At 40.3% G+C, this 23,266-nt stretch overlaps 1 protein-coding gene across 2 annotated transcripts in view; it reads left to right on the top strand.

Moving 5' to 3' along the window:
• The window catches only part of MTHFD1L (methylenetetrahydrofolate dehydrogenase (NADP+ dependent) 1 like), a 143,666-nt gene that overhangs the window by 53,170 nt on the left and 67,230 nt on the right, over positions 1–23,266 (top strand). For both annotated transcript variants that reach the window (XM_033512763.1, XM_033512764.1), the window contains exon 19: positions 6,167–6,278. In XM_033512763.1, the coding sequence (XP_033368654.1) occupies positions 6,167–6,278 (112 nt within the window). The remainder of the gene's footprint in view (positions 1–6,166; positions 6,279–23,266) is intronic.

The raw sequence follows: 23,266 nt of genomic DNA, 5'->3' as shown, positions 1-23,266 counted from the left end.
AATTCAAGTCTATGTTGTTTTATTATAACCATCTTAATTATTTTTCCCTGCAAAGAAAACCTGTTCTTTCATGTGGCTGTGTGAAGAATGTATGTCTGTGTGTGATAATTTTAATATAACATCCAATAGCAGAAACTGGAGGTCACATAGGATCAAGAATGTCACGGTCAGAACTCAGTATTATAATCACCACTTAGATAACATTGTATGTGCTAGGCACCAGTGACAAGGTAGCTTTGATTCTGACTGTTTAGTCAGTCTATTTGCACTTTGCATATCTGTTGGAAAAATGCTGTGGCTTTGTTGCAGTGTTCTTAAAGAAAATTATAAATGTCAGAAGAGATACTTTTGATCGATAGGCATTTGGTTCTGGGACTTGCATGCATTTATTTTTTCCCTGCATTTCTTTATATTCACATTTCTATGCACTAAAATTCCTGCCTTTTATGTGGTAATCTTTTCTAGTCTAATCTATGCTTTGGCTGAAACATCTGCCAACTTTCATCAAACACTATTGCTTGTTAGCAGGACCCTGACCACATTACCCAAAGATATATTTTTCCCCTTAATTCTTCTCACACAGTTATTTTTAAAACAGCAAACTAAAACAGAAGACTCTTTCATGCTCCACTCCTCCATTTTGAGTCTTAAAGATTAATTTTTGTCACCCTTTGGATACTTGCTGTCTTGCAGGCTGAGTCACCTATCCAGGAATGGAGATCCCCAGTTTATCTAAATATTTTCCAAGATAGTGCTGTGCTTTGGCTGATGTCCTTTTGGGCTGTATCATGGCTCTCATGTAGAATCACAGAACCTGCTGAGTTGGAAGTGACCCCCAAGGAACACCAAGTCCAGCTCCTGGCCCTGCACAGCTCCATCCCCGAGAGCATTGTCCAAACACTTTTTGAGCTCTTGGTTCAGGCTGGTGCTGTGACCACAGCCCTGGGGAGCCTGTTCCAGTGCCTCTGTGTGAAAAAACTTTTCCTAGTATTCAACATAAGCCTCCCCTGGCTCAGCTTCAGGGCATTCCCTTGGGTCCTGTCACTGGTCACCCCAGAGAAGAGATCAGTGCCTGCCCCGTCTCTTACCCTCATGAGGAATTTGTAACTGCAATGAGGTCTCCCCTCAGTCTCCTCAGGCTGAACAGACCAAGTGACCTCACCACTCCTCCTGCAGCTTCCCCTCCAGGCTGTTCACCATCCTCATGGCCTTCCTCTGGACACTCTCTAACATCTTTCTGACATTGTGATACCCAGAACTGCCCCCAGCACTGGAGGTGAAGCCACCCCAGCTCAGAGCAGAGCAGGACAATCCCCTCCCTTGCCCGGCTGTGAGGCTGTGCCAGATGCCCCCAGGACAGGGTTGGCCCTCCTGAGGATGTAGTGACCTGCTCTGTCATTGCCTGTGCTGTTGCTGTTCTTGAACTCTCTTCGTTATTTTTAATTCTTCATCTGAATGACTCTAAGAGGTGCTATTTTCAATAGCTTCACTTTAAAAAAGAAAAAGGCAGGGAACAAGAGGATGTTGTGCCCTGCACACTTCAATAAGCTCTAGAGATCCACTTGTGAGTTTAGAGCCCTCTAGCATGACAGATTGTAAGCCAAACTAATCCTAGGATACCCTGGGGTGATAGATGTAATAATAATATTTCTTCTGCTATAGTCAATGCCATCTTTCTGATGAATGTGTGAATTTCAAATCAGAAATGAGGACAGCTGAAGCCTACATTACACTTGAAATAAACCTCATAAGTAGCACCTGAAAGTTAGCATCTTAAGTTTCCAAAGAAGTTACCAGTAGTAAGTGGGTAACATAATCCTAATCCCTTTGGGGAGAATGAGTTCTTCATAAAAGTGTAAGGATTTTTAGCAACAGCACCACAATTTGACAACAGTAAAACTAGCAAAAAAATCCTGCAGCACATAGGTGGTGACAAAACAGAATAGTAAAATTACAGAGAACACAAATATAGCTCAGAATGCACCGTGGACCTGTCTGGCAATTAGGGATACAACTATTCACTAAAGCAGGTCTTCCAGATGACTTTGGGAAGTGGCAAAAAGATTTTTGGGTGAGGGAGAGCAGGAGATCTGGATGGCTGACAGTTGATTCGGCGTAATTTGTAAATCACAGTGTCTGTGGGTAGCAGTGACTGGAAGGAGGCATTGCAGAGATGGTAGCCAGTGCAGCTGCACTCCTCTGTGATCTGCCCATGAGCCAGGGGGTGGGATGGGAATTTTGTTAAGCCATGGAAGTCTGAGGAGTTGCTTCTAAGGGTCTGTGAAAAGGGACAAGAACAACCAACTTTGTATGGATGTCTGCATGCACTGGAGAAGAGGCTTAGAAGGTCAAAAATCAAAAATGACCAGATGTCAGTCCTGCTTGGAACTGAACTGGCAACTTATGTCAGTCCTTTTTTTCATATGTGAATTGATGTGTGTTTTAATTTGCTGATTTTTAAAGAGGTTTCTTGGTGGGTTGCCTTCTGTCACAGTCCTGCTACTCTGACACCAGAAATTCTGCCTGAAAGTGTCAGTGATTGACAGTGTTTTATATGCAGGAATGACAGTAAAAATCTGAAAATGGGAGACACAGGGCACTCCATCTACAATATCTGCAGACTTCAGTGGAGCTTACTTATATCCAGTGCTGTAGAATTGAGATTACTTTGTTTGGAATGTGCATAATGATTTCATAGTGTTTATCCATGTTTCTCATGACAGATTTGTTCTCTTGTCGACTGATCCCTTAATGTTTAGCATTTATTTATACCACGCGTAACAGAGCAGCTGCTCTACGGGACAACCCTTTGTAGTTGCAGGCTGGCTGCTCTGGGGTGGTTTGTTGTGTTACTTTTGAAGTGCCACTCATAGTAAAGATGAGAGAAGGATGGTAATAAGTATTATAAACATCTTTCTGGCGGCCAGATAACTTCAGATATTTATTGACATTCTGGGTTTATTTTCTTTTACTGAAACTTGGACAGTGAAATTTTCTGTACTGCAAACAGTCAGCAGAATGCATCCCAGTGCCACTGCTTGGTTCTCCATATAGTTTGTTAAGAGTGTAGCAAAAATAAGTGGCAAAAATAAGTGGAACAGATGGACTGGCACAGTCACTAAAGCTGACCTGAGAAGACATTGTTGTCCCTGTTCCAAGGTGTGCCTGAGGCTCCCAAGGTCCTGCTGGAGTTCACTTTCTCCAGTACCCAAACTTTACTTTTCTTGCAGGATTCCTCTTGTAAAAAAACATTCCAATTGCTCCTCCTTTCCTTCAGAGCTCCAGGGGAGCATCTGTCTATGCCAGTGATTTAGTAGTATGTTTGGATTTCAAGTTAGTCGGAGCCTCTTGACTTCCAATATTTTGGATTTTGGATCCTGAAGTCCACACTCCCTTCCTATCCATGTTGTGTGGGTGAACTCCTGGAAACTCAGTAGCACAGGGAATGTAGGAGGAGCCTTCCCCTTCTGGCACCTCTCTTTGCACAGCTGCTGCAGTGTGTACTGGGCTGCCCAGTCACTGCCTGTGGGTCCCTGCATCACATCTGCCCAGTGTGTGCTCTGGCATTTGATAAGACCAGCCCTGTGATTGCTTCCCACAAGAAATTAGGGATTGGAAGAGTAAAATTAGTCTTATTGAGTAATAAAAGACAAATTGGGATAAATCTTATGGCTCTGAGTCTGGTAGCTGAAAATTTGTGGTCCCACTTATTTGAATGCCGGAAGCATAAATACTGCATTAAAGTAGAAGTAAATCTTCAATTTAGTTTGGTGGAAGTTATTTGCATTTGATTTTGTGTGTTACAAGCTCTTTGGGATAGGTGTAACATATTTTGCATAGCACCTATTAATCTGATGCCCAGATGAGAAGCTTTGAAGGCATATGTAGTTCATGTTAAGTTTTTGTGTGTCTGGGTAAAATCTAAGTTGTTATTGCAGTACGTGCCCATTAGCAGATAGAAAACAAGAAAAAAAAGCTAACCCTAAGTAAGCACTGTGTGATGACTATAGTGATCTACATCAGTTCTTTTGTTACAGGGCATGATCTCTCCTTCATTTACTTTTTTGGCTCCTGTTTCTACTCTAACATATACGAGGCAGAGTTTCCTGAGTTGTAGCTTAATTGTGTTGTTCCTGGAGAATAGCACCCACCCCTGCCTGTGCATGTGGCAGTGGCTAGAAAGTTACTTGTCTTTCCTCTGAGCAAAACAATTAATTATTTGTTATTACTTCTAAAGGAAGCAATAAGAAGAGATGATTTTTGTTGATAAATCATTTTTGTATATGATTTCCAGTCATCATCACTAAATTGTCCATGTTTTTGGTAAAACACAACTTAGATTAGAGTAGTTAAATAGAGATTTTCCTATGTAGCTTGTTTCCTTAAGACATTGGTGGCTGGGGGAGAGGAGGAGGAAAACCAACTTGTGTTTTATGGTTAATAGTTTCCAAGCTGTGCTTCAGGGGACTATTAGATGTGCCCTGCAGCTGATCCATAGAACACTGTCCTCCTTAACTGGTGTTTCTGGTCAAAACTTGAAAGAGGTTGCCTGAAATTTTGAGGGTTGACAGTAGCTCCTAGTACAGAATGTGAGAATAACATTGGTGAAAATTATGTGAAATTGTCTGCTTACCTTTTCTTTAACCAGCTGGGCACTTTACGATGCATAAATGCAACAATTGGCATTTGTTTGCCTAAGTATTTTGTAGTAATACAGCTGAAGTGACATTCTTCTGTCTGATTGTGTATCCTGGTTTTGAGAAAAAATAGCAGTTAATGTAATCCCACCTAATCCTAATCCCTTTCTGAGGATGCTTATTTTCTATCTTCTCCTTTCCTTGGAGAAGTATGCCAAAAGTATAAGAGGGAAGCTGAGAACTGCTTCCTACCTCACAAATGCCCTCTAGGTAGCTAATTTGCTTACCCCTTGCCTCTCCTTTCTCTGGTTTAGACTGGTTCATCTACAGAGTGAGTTTTCCCTGTGTATTTGTATGGTGTCCAGTGCAGGAGAATTCAGCTCTGCACCTGGGTTGCCAGCAGCAGTGAATGCATTTTCCATTGCGTCAGTATCCCTGCTGCACCCCAGCACATCCCTTGCCATCTCCAGCTCCTTAACCCTTGACTCTGGTCCCTCATAGCTCCTGCTGGCTCCTCTGCCTGCACAGGAATGGCTTTTGCAGCCAGTGGGGAAAACAGGAGCACACAGGGCTGGAGTAGGGCTGGAGCTGGGCTCTGGTTTGTGTGTCTGCAGTGCTGCATTTAGTGCTTGTTACAGGATGTGTGCCAGAATAGCACACCACAGTATTACAGCTGTGGCACTATGAAACATGAACTAGTGCAAGGAGCGGTGAGGAAGTTGTGTGGGTTTGCACTACTGTTTATTACCTTTCTAAGAATGAAGCAGGCAAATGAAGTCTCAAACGTCTGAGATGTACCTGGAACCCCTAAGTTGTCTAATAGCACTTCCTTGCTATGTGTGCTTTGATTTATATGTGACTCTGATAAGTCCAAAAAATTACTGAGTTTCTTACATAGTGTGCTGGTTTGGCCTGGGGTAGGGTTAATTATCTTCACATCAGCTAGTCTGGGGCTGAGTTTTGGATTTGTGCTGGAGACAGTGCTGATAACACAGGAATGTTTTTGTGATTGGTGAGCAGGGCTTGCACAGAGTCAAGGCCTTTTCTGCCTCTCACCCCACTAGCAAGCAGGCTGGGGCTGCACAAGATGATGGGAGGGGCCACAGTCGGGACAGCTGACCCCAGCTGGCCCAAGGGGCATCCCAAGCCATATGGCATCGTGCTGAGCATACACTGGGAAGAAGGAGGGAGGGGGGACATTTGTAGTAATGGCATTTGTCTTCCCATGTAACCATTGCACATGGCACATGATGGAGCCCTGCTTTCCTGGGCTGAGCACCTGCCTGCCCAAGGGAAACAGCAATTAATTCCGTGTTTTGTTTTGCTCATGTGTGTGCAGTCTTTTCTTTACCTATTAAGTTGTCTTTATCTCAAGCCATGACTATTCTTACTTTAACCCTTCTGATTTTTTCCCCCATCCCACTGGTAGAGGAGTGACTATTCAGCTATGTGGGGCTCGGTTGCTGGCTGGTGTTAAACCATGACGTCTATACATTGAATTACTTACATATATTTTTTTTGTCATCCAGGGAACACCAGTATTTGTTCACGCTGGACCTTTTGCTAACATTGCACATGGAAATTCTTCTGTTTTGGCAGATAAAATTGCTCTTAAGTTAGTTGGAGAGAAAGGATTTGTAGGTAAGTAAATATTCAGTTTATTGTATTGTGATCTGTAAATTGGCAGTGATGCAAATGAATGGGAAAATTAGCAATAAAAAGTAAGAATGCTACTTTATATTACTAATATCAGTATAAAATAATCTTAAAGTGAATGTGTAATAAGCCAAAAGCACTTCTTCCCTTACCCTGCCTTTCTTCACAAGTCCTGTCACCATAGTCCTGTCACCGTCTTTGACTCACGAGTCAGGCCTATTCAATCCACAAGGTGGCTGATCCAATCAAATGACTGGATTGCATTGAAAGAGGTATCCTGTCGTTCATTCTATCAGTATTCATCTGGCCTCACTTGATTAACCAGCAGAAACCATTTTTTCTTTCCTGATGAATTATTTCTCTACCAGTTCTGTAAACTCAGCCAAATCAGAGGTCAGATGTCCCTCCCAGTACAGAGGACTAGCAGAGGCAAGGTGGTAGAAGAAGGATTAATAATGCCTCATCTTGGTGGCTGTGAGCCATCTGGTTGGTCCAGCTGCATTGTCAAACCTCACCATGAGGCCCTTTCGTTCCCATGAAAGCATTTGAGTGGGCAGACTCTTATATTAGGAATTCGGCCTGCACAAGCAACAATAGACACATAGAGCTTACAGTTGCAGGCAAAATAAACTTGTGGCTGAACGATGAACTAGCTTTTATAAAAATTGCTGTGAGTGTTTAAACCTTAGAATTAATTAGATAAAAGGGGTGTTGCAGCTTTGCAGTAGTGATGCCTTTGCACTGCTGAAGCCATTCTCTCCTGAGTCCTGAACACCCAGGCTGGATTACATTAATCCTAAAGCTGAAGTTTGAGTACCTGTGGAACAATGCTCTTGAAAAGATATAGCAATGTGAAACTGAGATTTCTTATGCTTGCACCCTTAAACTAGTAGTGAAATATGTATGTATATGCTTATGTCACACCTACATACAGGAAAGGGTTGTTTTTTACAGTGTTGTAAAAAGCAATAAATAAAAACAGCTTAAAGGTCTGTTTATTTCCCTCTATTAATCAAACATCCATTCAGAAAAGAAAATTTTGCATTCTGAGTACATTTATTTAGTGATAGTTGAATTCCTATTTCACTGGGCCATGTTTGTTGTTACATGGCTTTGTGGAATGAAGAGCAGAAGAATTAAGGGTAGGTAACATTTTTCATAAGCGGTGTGAAGTGACTTTGTTTCTGCAGTGTGGAATCTTTTCAAGTGAGGAGTCAGTTGTGTATCAATTGAATGAAAGTGTGTTGGCAACAGTCTTAAGTCTTCATCCAGGTTTTGGAGCCCAAAGTGTATTGCCTTAGGTTTGGATTCCCTTCCATTGAGTGCATCCCTCAGGCACAGAGAGCATATCCTTGCATTTCTTGGGTTTTTTTCAGTCTTATCCACCTGTTTGTCTTTAACTCTCTTTTCTGCTTTGTTTGTCTTTGGCTCCAGTTTCTCTGTTGGGAGACAAAGCAGCATAGCTTCAATATAGGAAAACCTTTGTGTGTTGCCAGCTAAAGTTCAGATTTTATTCCACAGAACACAAATCCCCATGAAACTGGCTTCAGTATAAGACTGCCTTTGCTCTGCAGAGCCAGGAACTTCAGCATGATTTGTAGCCCTTGTTAGATTATTAAAAGCAATAGTTCATAGAGTGGCCTACTTAAATAAACTTTGCAGGTAGTTGCAAGTGTAAATATTTGTTCTAATGGCTGTAATTACCATAAGCTTTATGGTTTAAAAAAATACATTTTTTCTGGTAACTAGTCAGAGCACGTGGACAGAGGCTACATGTAGCACCCACTGGTTTATTAAATACTGTCCTATCCTACTCTACACAACTGAAGTCTAAAATGACAGCTACAAAGTGTGCACCAGTCCACACTGAGGTGACGTCCATACAGATGGAGGGCCCGGTGCCTTGTGAATCTGCACAGCAGAGCAGATAGCAAGAAACTCCACTGCATTCCTTCTCACTGTGGAGCCCTCTGTGGCCATTGGAATTCCAAGGGGAAAGCTGATCCTGTAGTTAATTCAGACAGCCAGGGTGCAGGGCAGCTATGGTGTAGTTAGGTAAGTAGCTGAGTAAGTTTATTTACTCCTGCTAAAAGTAAAAGTTTTCACTGTTCCACATTCCCCTTTTGGGATGTTGTTGTGCATTAGATCTGACACTCATTAAATCTTGTATGAGTGATTACAGTACAGTTCTGCCATGTAGGTTAGTTGCATAAGCTCAGGAAAGAGTTCAAAAGGTGCTAGGAATAGAATAAGGTATCTTGCAGAACCATGTGGCTGGGAGAGATATTTTAGGGACCACAGTCTATGAGATTACTCTCAGCTGCATCCAAAGCAGGAACATAAGAAATCTGTGATGTATTCTGAAATTAAATTGCTTTCCTGAATATTAGAATAGATATCTTAATATACATACATTAGCTCACTCACCATGAGATGGGATGATGATATAAAATATATATAATTCATCTATTTATTGTTTTATATACTTAGTGCTTATATCTATTTCTTGCTTATTTTTGTTTTTTTTTTTTACTTACACCATATATATTTTAGGGCAGAATTTCCTGTTAAGTGTGTGGACAGTACTTGGGAGAATAGCATGGCTTGAATTTGCAATGCAGTTTTACAAACACAGACTGTTTTAACTCTCTGTCCTGGTTTAAGCACCCTCCTTCCTCCAGCTGCTTGTTTCCAGTCCTCTGTTTCTCCAGCACACCTGTTCACAGAGCCATGTGACAAGCTAAGCTGGAGACTTGGCCTCCATTGAAAACAGCTACAATAAAAGAAAGCCCTTTCCTTCCCCCTCGACGGACAGTGTCTGGGCAAGCAGCTTTGTGTGACAGGGGGGAGATGAGATAATGCCACATAAGATGGTGTTCTTGCTGAAATAAATATTTATAGTATTAGAGCCTCATTTGGAGCTTTCAAGTGCCAGTAAAGCTACTGTGGATGTACTAGCTGACCAGACTGAGCCTGCATTGCCAGGCCAGCTAAGCCTGTCTCCTTTCCCAGCCTGTGCTCAACTGCTTTTGCATGACATCCCAGCAGAAACCTATTGCCCTTTTTGTTGGCTTAGTTTTCTGCTGACTTAACACAGAAGCAGTTCAGCCCAGAGTCACAAAAACACCAGAGCTGGTGCAGGAGAGGGTGAGCTGGGACAGCCAGCAGTGAGAAACCAAACTGTTGTGTAGATCCAATTGCTTGTGCGACCATGTGCCATGGCCAAGGCAAAAAAAAAAAAAAAGAAACCCTCTCAAAGTGTTCTTTTAAAATTTATTTTTAAATCTTACTTTCTCTCTCTACCCTGCATTGCTTGCTTTTCAGCTGGAATGGCATCGTGCTGTGCCTTTTGAGTAGTGTCAGGTAACAGTGATGTAGACAGTCTGCTTTAAAAAAAATATAAATGAAATTTAACCATTGAGTCTTGTTGTGACCTCTCCCTAACTGAAGGCATTCCCTGCTTCATTTTCAGGTGAAATCACAGGCCTTCATTAGGTTTTAGATTGCTTAAGCCTTTTAGCTCATCTTTTCCTTTCTCTTTCCTGAGCCGTGTTGCTATGCACCAATAACACAGCCTTTTTGCCCTAATTTTGAGCTCTTGATACAATTTTTGCTACTGAACTTTAGGTGCAATGCTGCAGCTGCCACTGGCTGGTTTGCACTTGTTTTTCCTCTCACCTTTTAGCATTTCCCTGCAGATTCCCCCTGGCCTTGCTGTGAGCAAGAGTGGCCCACTGAGGATGGCTGCAGGCAGCTCCTGCGTGGGGAGCTCCCACGCTGCCGCAAAATATATGTACCCATCATCACAGCTGCCCCTGCAGCTATGGGTTTCGTGGCTCTCTGAACTCTGTGCGCTCTCCTGAGCTGTCAGAAATTATTCTGACACATCTCTTTAATCTCTTCGTGTTTCAGCTGAAGGAGAGGAGTTATTGTAAATCAGAAGACAAGTGAAGCATGAGTAGGTCCTTGGAATCCTAAAGCAAAGTTCTTCTCGAGTTTGTTTCTCAGGTTTGGATTTTGTTTGTTGATGGCTTTCTTTGCTAGTCCCAATAAGCAAGTCACATTCAATGCTGAGAGCATGCTGTGCTGGTGTGTTTTGTCAGGGGACAAGAGAGGAATTATTGCAAACTCTTGCTGACTTAAGAAAAGTTCACTTTCTGTTTCTTTCTCTAGTTGGTACACTTGATGTAATTGGAAAGGATTTGTAGATGCAGTAAATTTTTATAAGCTATGTGGTTGACTCTTTTTATTGCGTTGGTATTCTGCTGGTTAGTGGAAGCTAATGATGCTAGCTGTTCTAAGTATCTCTTCAGTACATACAAAGTTTTATTTCAAAGGCTATCCATTTACATACTCTCAGAGCAGACATTGTTTAACAAGTTTATACAGCACCTTATAAAATTGTATGTGTTTAATACACTAAGTGAATAATCTTCCGTAGATTTTTTTTGTCATAAAACACATCGATCCATTTTTTAGTGTACTCTTTTTCCAAAAAAGGAAATAAAGCCCAAATACTTTGGCTAAACTTCTTTTGGCACCACTAGTAATGTGATATTATTACATTTAAATGTCAAGTTCAAGGATTTATTTTTAATATTTTTTGCTTGATACCATTAGAAGGGGATTCCATGCAGTGACCCTCCTGAAAGCTTTAATTTTTAAGAATCTGCCCAGCATCTTTCTAGCTTGCATTATTTAATCTCTGACTTCCTCGCTCTTACTTTCACAAAAAACCCCAAAATTTAGTGTGATTGCTTTCCAGTATTTTGTTCTCTGAACAAAATGGCTGTTCTTGTTAAAGTGTTAAAGCAAAGCTAAGGTTTCACAGTACAGGGTGGTTGAGAGCATTATCAGTGTAGGTGTTACTTGCCTGCTCTGATCAATGTCTACTGTGAATGAGAAAAAGGATGTTCAGAGCTTTACAGTATTTTCTCTGACCCCATTCATGGTGCAGCTGCTCAAGCAGCTGTGCTGGGCACAGCTGTGACCGTGGGGAGGGGGCAGAGAAGGTGATACTGTGTTAGCTGGTATTGCTGTGAGGCTCTTAAAGTCATGGTCTAATAATATGAGTCTCAGTGGTACCACAAACTGCAAAACAAGGTACCATTACTGCCAGAAGATCTGTGAATCTGTGCTGTTCACTTGTGAGTGGCGGTGCCATTCACATCCAGGCTGCCCTTTTTATTGCTTTCCTCACAACTGCTGTGGTAAAAGTAAATTCCATTTCTTTCGCTTGTTGTAAAGTGGGAACAAAAAAAATCATCTCCTTCTTCATGCTTTTAAAATTTTAGCAAATTTTCTTACTAAATAAGCAGGAAAGTCTTCAGAGACGAGATGTAGTGTAATGTGTTTTCCTTCACTGGCATGAAGTCAGAGTTCCTGCAAGCTGAGTTTGCTCACTGCCTCGTCACAAATAATCTGGGTGCAAATCATGTTTGCATATAGTCTGCTGCAACTGGAAGTCAGGTGACAATGATTTAAACTACTATCTACTTCTGTTGCAGAAAGTGCTTAAAACAGTCTTGAAATAATTTATGAATTATTAGGTGAAATCAAATCTTTTCTTATATTTTTGTGTGTTCAAAGTCCTTGAAAAAGTTCTGACTCCATCTTGTCACTGCAGATTTCTATACATTTTTTTCTTCTGCTCTTTAGCATACATTGCAATACCAAGCTTTTCAGAAGAAAGATTGAATAGAAGAGAGCTGTCCTGAACATTTCTGTGTGTAAGGAAGCATTCTAACATTGACTTCAGTATCGTATGTCACTGTATTTCAGAGCTGAATTAATTTAAAATCATATAAATTATGCAAAGCTAGACTCAAAACTGAAAGTTGGTATTGATCATGAACTATTAAATTGTCTAAACAATATTACACTTGGCATAAAAAAGTGATTTTTCCCAGTCAAGAGAGGTGGTGCTATTTTGAAGACAAAACCTCCTAAATTATGGACTGTCTTGTAGTGAGATTTTACCTTCTTCCCTTAAAAAAACCAATAAAACTAAAAAAAAGTGTTGGAAATTGACTCCGTTTTTCCTTGCTACAAAGCATATTTGTGTTTGTTCCCAAATCTGCTGTTTATATCCAGAATTGCAAGGAGCAATTTACAGCAATAAAATAACATGTGATTATAAATCATCAGCCATTTAGCTGAGTTCTCTGCTTTATCTGACAAGCATATCAAGTGCTTTCCTTCATAAGCTAACTTAGCTCCAGTTTGAAACCACCTAGGATTTTTAGCTCCTGCCATGGCCAATTTGGACTCATTTGTTCTTTTATTTTTGTAATACTGTGTTACAGCTTAGTCCTCTCTTTCTCAAGTGACAATTTTTAATAATACTGCCTCTAGCTATTTAAGCACACATTTTCCATTCATGACTGTGATTGACTTAATATTAATGCTAGGCTCCCAGACTCCTCCCTGATGTTTGCAAGTATGAAGTTCCCAAATCATAGGTCAGACTTTTTGTCACCTTTCTCCAATGGCAGTAACTCTTTACCAATAGCTTTTGTTCTGTTTCTTTTCTTCATAAATCCACAGAAACTTTTTCCCATGTGATACACTTTCAAGCTTTGCTATTGCCAATAAACTCCATCAGTGCTCCTTTCTGCTGACATGGTTTAACAAATAGTAAATGGGAGCCCTGGGGCTGGTCCTCTCTCCTGTCCCACAGTTCTCATGTGGTGGCTGCTATTCTCCCCTTAATCATGTAGTAATGTTCTTCTAGCCTAGTTTGCAGACCCCTGTGTGTTGCTGTAGTAGGTTCTTTTGTTCATCATAATTGATGAGATGTTGTCATATTTTCACCACTGGAGAAAGCTTTTAATCTGGCACAGCCTCCCTTTGGTAGACAAAGGTTATATTTCTTACTTATTTCAATTTTTTTTTTAAGTTATTCTCTTCTTAAAAATCTGCTACAAAACCATCAAGCCTGTAGTCACTCAGACTTCCCCCCCCTTACTTTAAGATAGGTTTTGATTCTTTTCAGGCATAAGGCACCAAAAGAAAAGGAACTTACTTAAGGTATTGATACAAGTGTTGTGGTTTGTATTTTTCTTTTTCCTCCAGCGTTTTGAAAACTCTGATTCACACTTTATTAAGAGCAGTGCATTTAGCTCTTGTGTGTTTCAGGTTTTTAATTCCACTTTTAATATATTGCAGTAACCTCATATCATTAGCTTCTGTGTTTCAATTTGTGGGGCTGAAGACTCTTGTAATTTGTTCGCATTTCCTTTACAGGTTCTGACACTTATTCCCTAGCATAGCAGCTCGCTCTGTCTTTGCCTCTCTTTTAGAGCTTATGTAATTAATAGTGACATTATCTTCTACTCAAGAAGTTAACCCTGCAGGATAGCAAAGCTGTTTATTTGACTGCCTTTCCTCCTAGTGACCAGAAGTTACCACTGTTTTCAGGCCAGATGTCATGTGAGAGACCAGGCATTTTAATTTGTACATTTAGAGAATTTTGAATTAATTGGTGATTTCAGTATGAAGAAAGATACTTTAATGGTCACATACTAGAAAATAATTAAGAGATAGTGTGGCCTTATCACAGTTATTTTCAATGGGGGTTTTATTGTTTCAGGGTGGATGGATGCTTCTCTGTGCCTCACTGGAAAAGGAATTAAATGGTTTTCTCACAGTCTAGGAGCTGTGAAGGGGCACATGGGTGTTGGTTGTGTGCTGAATGAAGTGTCACACCACAAAGGAGCCAGCTGGGTCACAAACAAGCGGAGAACTGGACACGTGTAGCTTATTTGAGAAATCCATGTTTTTTCCCTTGATAGGGGTTTTCAGAGTGAAAACTATCTCACTGCAGAGATGCTGTGAGGAAGCTGGTGCTGTGAGGAAACCTGTCCTGTCTCCTCTTTCTGGCCCAGTGAAAGACAAGGAGACAAAGCTGCCGGTTCCGTCGCATGCCACCAGCAGCACACGGTCCCTGATGGAGATCTCCTGGTCTGTCAGGTGGCTGTGGCACTGCAGTGCCTGACAGGAGCCATACATCTTATTCCCACTCCGTCCTTGACTGGCTTTGTGGCCTTAAGCAAGTAATTTCAGCCTCTGTGCCTGCACATACAATCCCATTCTTCCCGATGTGTTCTTTCAGTTTATGAACTTTCTTGGGGGCAGAACCTGTCTCGCCGTAGCGATCGGGGAGATGACAAGCACTGCTATAACGTGAACTTTAAGGTAACAGGGCTTTTGTAGAGCCATGGCAGCTGCCAATACTTAAACATGCATCTGGAATTTACTTACATGGTATTTTAATGTCCTGTATGCTGACCTCTTCTGCAACATGTTAGGGATTAACACAACTCTTTCCTCTGGCAGTGATATTCATAAACCAAATGGAGTGTACAACTGTTAAGGGCTATCCATTATTCTCAGTCTCAGGATAGTTACCCAGAGGTAAAAATAGATAGGATCTGTCATTCATTCAGAAAGTAGAAGCACTGCCCAGTTCCTCATAAATAAAATACCATTCTATGAGTAGAAACTGATGACATTGCATCTTCTGTTTATTTTCCCTTCCCTCCCCAACTTAGAAATCTTACCTAGTTTTAAAACTCACAACACATAAGAAGCAGTTCCTTTTGTGTACATTTTTGCTCTCTTGTTGCCCACCGATTGTATTGTTTTTATTTATAAGAAGAAAAGAACCAGGGGTTAAAAAAATTGCAAACAGCAAAACATCATGTGTGCTAGGAAGTTCTCTTAATTCATCACTTGGTAAAGGAAATAAAAGAAGGTTCCTCAGCTAACAGTGTTACTTTTGCTTAGGGTTATTTGGCAGAAAATCCATCATCCTCTCTCCATTTCTGAGTATTTCATATTGACTTACACCCTTTAGCAAGGGTCAGCAGGGCAGAGTATGCATAAAGAGTTCAAGTCCCATTTCAAAGGCTGAATTTTAATTTTAGTGGATGGTTTATTTTTAATATCAGTTGAAAATGTTAGCTCTTTATTAGATTTTTGTTTGGCTGGTTTACTGACCTTTTGATCCTGAAACCTAATGTTCTTTTTATGGACAACTTGTATAAGAATTAGATTTCTTCAGATATTTACGTCATGTTGGAGAAACTAGTGTTTGCTTTTTATTTTCTGACTAGTTCTAAATCTGCAGGCAGAAGTGCTTTGTTTTCTGAAGGCTTTTATAATTAAAATTGTTTATAATGTGCACATACTGAGGGGGCAGTGTTTGTTTATTTACTTTGTATATTTACTTTTGGAATGGCTGACTTAATTCTTCAAGGCTCCAGAGAAGTCAGTAAAAACATGGAATGTGAAAAAGACATAAATACATGTATTTCCATTTTTGATTACAGTAATTATAGTAGGAAAAGTTTTAATTCATCTAGTACAAATTTACATTTTGCAAAGTTGATTTTCTGTTTTCTGCTAGTATTCCACAAGCTCAGGCGCACTGAGAGCTCTGTGTTTCAAAAACTATTGTTTAAAGCTACATTTTCTTATTCAGGATCAGAACTCTGATATGTTTTCTTCTCATCCTGTGCTGCCCTCTCTATGAGCCCAATTAAAATAATGCGGTTTGGGGAAAAAGTTAAGATTGTATCTTTAGATGCTCCTGGAACAAAAGTGCAGATGCTAAGGGCTCCAAATATTTTTATTTACAGATGTTTTGTTTTGCCTCAGAAATGAAGTACTCTATGGTAATACAATATAAAAGAAAAATAGTGTGATTTCTCTGAAAATATTCTACCTTTAAATTGCTGTTTTGTTGGGTTTTTTTAGTTTTCAGGCAACAAAATATATGTATTACTGTATGCTGGGTATTTTAACAGAAAATAATTACAGAAAAATAGTTATTTGTCTTTGAAAACAGAAGGTAGGTTTGTTTACATCTGATCTGATCACCTAATCGGATTAGCTTTAAAGAAGAGTTCAAGAATTCATGTCTAGAAATGTAAATTTGTTTCTAAACTATTTTTAATCATGTTAATGAGATTGCAAATAATGTTAGGCTATGTATGGCCAGTATGATTTGTTAATGGGAGGAGTGGTGTTTTGGCAAATAGCCAAAGTGCTTTTGAAGGTCAGATGTTGACGACATTTGAAAGTGTTCAAAGGCTGCTCTCTGATTCTATAAAATAGTACATTAAAAGAAAAGATTAATACCTGAAATGGTATCTCAGGGTCAGTTTAATGCTCTGACCTTGTAATTTAATTTTTGCAGTTTTATAAAACTGCTGTGTATTTAATTTGATTTGATTGAGAAAACAGATTAGATTTTACTACAATAAGAGAAAATGTATGTTACAGCCTTTTTTAAATGTTGGGTGGGCTACCTGTCTTTTATATGGTGGGCCTATTTATTGGTCCCTTTATCGCTGGCTTTCTATGCTGACAGCCTTATTGAAGCTACAATCTCGAGCTCTTTGCTACCTGCAGGAATCAGGCACATGCTTCTAATGTATTTTCAGCCTGGCACTGGCTGCAAGCCCTGAGTGGGAATGAAGCTTCAGGGACAAGCAAATGCTTTACATGCATGAGGACACGGTATCTTTGTGCTGCCTCCATCTACAGCATCTCAAACAGAGCTCCCGAGAGACTGAGTAACAGCTTCATAAATCAAGGCTTGCAGGTTCAGCCTTTCCAGAAGCCAATTAGGAATTCTGTGTACGTTTTGGGGTTCTTCACTGCACAAGGAGCAAGGAAGCACAAAAATGTGGGGGAGGGCTAAAGGATGATAGAGTAGATAAGATTACAAGATGATGGCAATTATGAAGAGGAATTGAAAAAAAAATTAATAATTTATAAGCTGTAGCAAGGAGGGACAACTAATAATGTAGAAATATTTCAGAAATGGTAATGGGTGGTTTGCAACGGCAACTGTGTTGCCCTGATTACATGAATTGTGGTTAAGTGGATAAACTCACAATAGGCATTAAAAAATTGGTTTAGCCATGAGCAGTTGCAAGGATTTGTCATGTAAACCAGCAGAACTTTGGTTTTGACTGCATTTTTAATTGGGAATTCCATGTAGGAAGATGGGATATGTTGGTGTGTGACCTTAGTGGCTTCTCTCTCCTCAGTTTGTAATTCTTTCTGTAAGATAAATTACACATGACATCGTATCATTTAACAGATACAGTTATTTTCCAGAGCAATTTTAACCATTTGAGTTCTTTTTCCTTATCAAAAAATTATCAGGAAAACAGCAAATATGTATTTATAAGTTTATCACAGATCATCAATGTTACACTTTGAGAAGAGGTTCAAATACCAGTTCTGTATATATTAATTTAAAAACACAGATGATTACAACCAAACTAATGCCTACATGCAAAAGGTATTGGAGAGCTTCCATGAAAAGCTTCCATGATTTCCATGATTCCATGAAGTGCTTCTGCTGCATTTCTCCATGTATGTGGCTATTGCATTAGGTCTGTGCAGCACAGTGGGCTTTACCTGCCTGCTTCTTTCACCCTCCTCTGTTCTTCTGTGGCTTATGTTTTACATTCCCACTACTAGGCATTATTTCCTGTCTCCTAAAATACTACTAACAGTACCTGGCGTTCTCTGTCTCCATGGAACATCTTTCTGTTTATTGATATCTTAAATTCTGTGTGTGTTTAATACACATATTGCACCCTGTGTACAATAATTTCCATTCTCACAGAGCTCTCCAGCAAAGATCTTGGGGTGGTCTTATAGATTAATTTACAGTCTTTGCATCAGATGTTTCCCTGGGCCATTTTTACATCAAGACAAACTGCTAGTGCAGAGGAATAATACTCTTCTTCCTGGGGAGGCATAACTGGAGATGCCCTTTTCCATGAATTTCTAAAATATGTAGTTCTGCTGTCAAGAATAGTGTTATTGGTGTCCTCTCCCAGGCCAATCATGAAAGGAAGGCATTCTGACTCCTAGCAAAACTTAAATGGGATAAAACCAGAACCTGATTGTCCTTTTAGGAGAGTGATGCACTCCATGGGTACACAGAAAAGACGGTGTCTAAGTCACAAACGGGCAAAATCATTCTCGTAACAAGCAAGTGCTCCCTGGATTTTAGAAGGGCAGGATGGAGACTGCTTCTCAAGGATGTGTCTTGCTGCAGAGTCAGGGGGAGTTCTGCCACGGCGGCTGCCCAGGGCGAAGAGCTGCCTGCACTGCGGGGTGGGCTTGCACGGTGGTGATGGATGGCTCCGTGCCTGGCGAGCCTTGGGTGACTGCGCAAGTGACAGGAGCATTGATCATCATGATTCAGTGGCCCTTTGTTGTGTGGCACTCGCCGCAGCCTGGGCCATCACCACCCTTCTGCTGTCTGTGCACAGATGTTTTTGTTCTGTGATGAGAACGAGGAGAAGCACAGAGTGATTTCCTGGGCTCTCCCCCTGTGCCAGCCGTGCCCATCTGAAGGCATGCGAGGGCACCCACAGCCCAGTGTGTGCTGGGAGGCGCTGCTTGAATGGATTTTGTCTCTGAGTTGTGATAGGCTCTGATGGCAGCTTGTCTGGATGCAAAAATCCTGTGTTCCTCACTCACTACGTGTATCATCACTCACTGCCCGACTGTATTTCTGCTGCCCTTCCGGATATCTTCTTCCAGGGCATGTGCTGAAATGGTGGTTTTTCTCAACAAGAGACAAACATCCCTTTGCATCCCTTCTTTCCTTTTCCACAAAACAGTACAATATTGGTGCTAAAGCATGTGCTGTTTCATGACCATTTGATGAAATGCTTAGAACTTTTCCAGGGAAGAAATTTTCAGGCTCTTTGCCTGCCCCTTGAAGTTAGTATTTTCCAGATGCTTGTAACATGAATTCTCAAAGCATGTTCAAAGTCCATTTCCAGTAGCTTTTTTAAGGGGAGTGTAGAAGGACCAGAGAGCTCAACAGAAAGCAGTTTCACTCTGATGAAAGGTGTATTGGTGTCAGGAGCTTCAGCCAACTGCATCTGTTAAAAGTGGAAGTAAATGAAAGTCTCGCAGTGAGATATGCATTGACTAACATGGTTTAAGTCAATGAAGTTTACTTTAAGCCCTTTGGGAAATACTGTGGGTACCATAAGTTATACTTACATATACTCCTTGCAGAATTGTAGAAGAATGGCCTTAAATGAAGAGCCATCAGTGCTGCTGTTAATTATTCCTTCCGTGCAGCTCCAAATAAAGAAGTGGTGAGGTTTTAATTTTGTAATTACCGGAAGACTAATAATTCTTTTGCCAAAGGCCATGGTGATCTTTAAAGTATGTAATGTAATTGCCTTATTCCTGTGCCATTAATTGTACTCCAAACGTGGTCATCTGTCTTATGAGCAAATGTTACTCTGTTACCTCAAAGAAAACGTGCTATGAATAGTGAAAGTGTGCAACCTAAAATTCACAGTTCTTTTGTTTGAATTTTTCTGGTTAATGTTATAACAGAAGGAGGTTACAAAAGAGGGAACTGTGTATGTTCGGTTAGTGTATTCAGCTATGCATTGCAATTCATGTCAGGGCCCAGCACTTAGCCTAAGAGTTACAGATCTTTACATGAGTATAGGACACAGAAATTAAGAGAGAGTGACTGTAAAACCCAGCAGAGGGATTCAAAGAAACATGTAACCCATGAAGCCACATTCAGCTCGCTTTATTTCTATTAGAATGAATTGTTTGTGACTTGAAAGGCATCTTCTGTTTTTAATCTCTAGTAATAAATCTAAATAATGAGCTCATTACTATAGTGAGCTGCAAGAAAATGTCAAATTTTACATTCGAACTATGGGAATATGGTTTGACAAGGTGGCTAGGGAAGAATTAAGTTTTCCACTGCTGAAATGTATCTTCCTTCCTTCTCTTGTTTTTGGTGCTTTTTTGAACGCGTTCAGATGCTTGTCCGGTCTTACTTCAACTAATTCAAATATAGCCTGGCAATTTTTTGGTGCTGGTTTTTTTTTTGTATGTTTTTGTTTCTGTTTAGCAAATTTTAAGTTTATCTTCCAATTAAATGAATGCCAAAAAAGTCTGGGTAGCAGGGATAGAGCAGGAGAGAAAGGTAGAAGACTTAAGAATGAACAAGAATTACCCTTTCAGCAAGGCAGGGTGCTCATTTGGTTCAGCCATGGTGTAAAACCATGCCCTAAATTGGTGGTTTGGAGGCAGGGATCGCTGCAGTTGCACTTCTGTATATTTTCAAGATGGGGAGGCAAGCAGAGCTGTGGAGATGTGCAGAGCATGCTTTCTGTCACAGAGTGCTACTCTTGCCAGCTCCTGGAGTTTTCAGTTTGGTTCCCACCCTGAATTTAAAATCCAACATCCATACAGAAACAGGCCTTTAACACCCACAAAAAGGAATTGTATCCTTAATTGTCAGAGGACTGAGGTTCGAGGGTTTTCTTCACCTGTCTGGCTTGGAATAAATAAATGAACTTTCTGTAATTCTTTTTTGTCTATAATGTGGGAATGATCTGTATGAGTCATTGTGCCTATTCTTTTGTTTAATGTATGGGATGCTCTTGGAAACTTAACAGCAATTGATATTAAAAGTGAGTAACTGTGAGAGGTTATGAGGTAACCTTTAGTTTCTCATTTAAAGCTGCCCTGTATTTCAATGGCAAAATCGCTTTCTTGTGGAAAAGTAAATGTTTCTGAGGAAAAGATTGAAATAGCTTGTTATGGAGTCCCAAGGGAATCAGCACTTAATTTAAGTGTATTCCTGGGAGCCAAGTTTCCTATGCAGCCCTTGCTGCCAGCAGGCAGTGACTGTTGGCCGAGGCCTGAGACTCAGCCAAAGGAGATAATAAGTCTCCTTAGAAGGATGGCAGAATGAATTGCCATATCTGCTGCTTCCTCAAAAGCATGGATTGGGTGTCAACACTCAGAAACCTCCAGTGCCCTGACCTCGGCAGGGCAAATACTGCCCTGGCATCTTTCTTTAGCAAAAGATGGGAAGTACATCCAATTAGCTTATGGTCAGTTAAACTTAAGGGAAAATATTTTTCCTAACACCTTTTCTTTTAGACTTCACAACAGCAACATAAAATTTTGACAACCAATGCAAAGTATTATCTTCATGGCATGGAAAATGTTCAGGCTTAACATATTCATGTGTAGTGTTCAGCAGTGGTAGCAGTGAGTTCCTGTGTTCCATGACATCTGAGAATGCGTGGAAAGAAAAATGGACAGGAAAACTCCCTCTGTTGGGGGGATGGGGAGGGGGAGAAAAAAGTATTTGTTACGTTCCAAAATCCGTCATAATAATGGAAGTTCACATCAAATAATTGCTAGAGTCAGAATGGACAAACATCTGGCTTATTCATCCCTAGCTATACTAACAAAAGTATGATATCCTGTTAGAGAAATCACTGATCATCCTGGTTTATTTTGGCGATTGCACACCTTGGTATTTTTCACTTTAAAAAGAACATGTCAGTACTTTGTAGCCAGCATATCTCTAGTTCCAGGTTCACAGTTCATGTGCTTCTGTGCCTTTGAGCTATTCCTTTCCTGAGTTTACCAGCAGACAGCTGCAGCAGAACAGATATGTTTACATGTAGGGAGTAAATGGCAACTTGCAGCTCAGAGTTTCCATTTCCTTTTACATTGTTCAGGAATCCAGGAACCCACAATTCGTCCTCAAGCTTCACCTCGTGTGTGTGCATCTGACTTGGCCCTTTATAGTACAAATGCTTTATTTTGACATTGATTTGTTGATACAAAGGGCTGACTAGGGAAAAGATACTTTCACTAGAAATTGCCCTCAGTACATATGAAGTTCAATTGTGGGTGAAATAGCTTTTTGAAAAATATTCTAAACATCACTTTCTGCAAGGCTTTTAAGCACTATATCAATGTAAGACTAATGTGGAACCACTTTATGCAGCTTTAGCAAGATAGATGTATTTTTAGATGGAGAAAAATTACATTTTGTATTAAGAATGATGGTGAAATCTGATTAGCTGTTTAACACACAACACTGTCTATTTAAGTTATTGTCACATGTAGGTGATTCCCAGATGTCCTTGGTAAGGCAGTAATTACATGAAGAAGGTTATGATAATTATAAACCTGAAACAAAGCCATCAGAGTGATTTGTTCGTCTGAACCCTGAAGCAGAATTAAAGACTCCAGTGAGGAGTTTGTTCTGACTTTACACCACCCAACAGACTTACCTCTATTGTGTAATTTCACCTCAATGGGCTTCTCCTTCCCCTTTTCCCCCTTACCTAATTTTGATATTTTGGGTTCTTGCTCTGAAAGAAAATTATGGTTTATTGATGATTTTGGTAGCAGGAGTGGGTGAAGTAGATGTCCCACAAATCATCTCTAGAAAAACTTGTAGTAAATGTGTATTGTGTTTTGCCTACTGGCTTTTTGAACTAAGATCCCACAATTACCCTGATGTGTTAAAATTAGCTGCTTTTGGTCACACTCACGTGGATGTTTTATGAGAACAAATTAATTGACCTTATTTGACCATTTTGATGCAGTTTATTTCTGAAATACATGTAAATTAATTGCTAAGTTTGACATATAGCCCACTCTTAACAGTACTGCAATGATAGTGCACTGCTGATACATGAAATTTTAATTTTTAATCCTCTGATGCTTAGGCTCTAAAACTGAAGCATAAAATCAGACAACAGGTTTGCACTTTAGGTTTTGCTCTTTATATGACCACACAGTCAGAGTCCAGAGAACTGTACTGACTGAAAATTGCACCCAGAAGGGAATCTTTTAGCTTGTCCAGCTCATCATTGGGTCTTGTCAGTGCAAGCATAGGATCCAGAAGGCAAAACAAGGCCTGGGACTGTAGTAACACCAATCTGGGTCAGTATGTGTTTCCCATGGAGTTGTGTTCTCAGCCTGGAAGTGCAAATACCTGTGTGTTTTCTGTGAGCTTGCTGAAGGCAAATCATCTACCTCTTTACTTTCATTAAAACCCCATCAGAACTATGTTTGTGGCCTGGAAATCAAAGTAAGCAGTTAACACCATGCTGGTACCTCTCACAAACCCCCTTTCAAGG

This window comes from Parus major, chromosome 3 (genome assembly GCF_001522545.3).
Source record: "Parus major isolate Abel chromosome 3, Parus_major1.1, whole genome shotgun sequence".
NCBI lineage: Eukaryota > Metazoa > Chordata > Aves > Passeriformes > Paridae > Parus > Parus major.
Note: the sequence above shows the minus strand (reverse complement) of the source record. Positions and strands in the feature narration are given on the sequence as shown.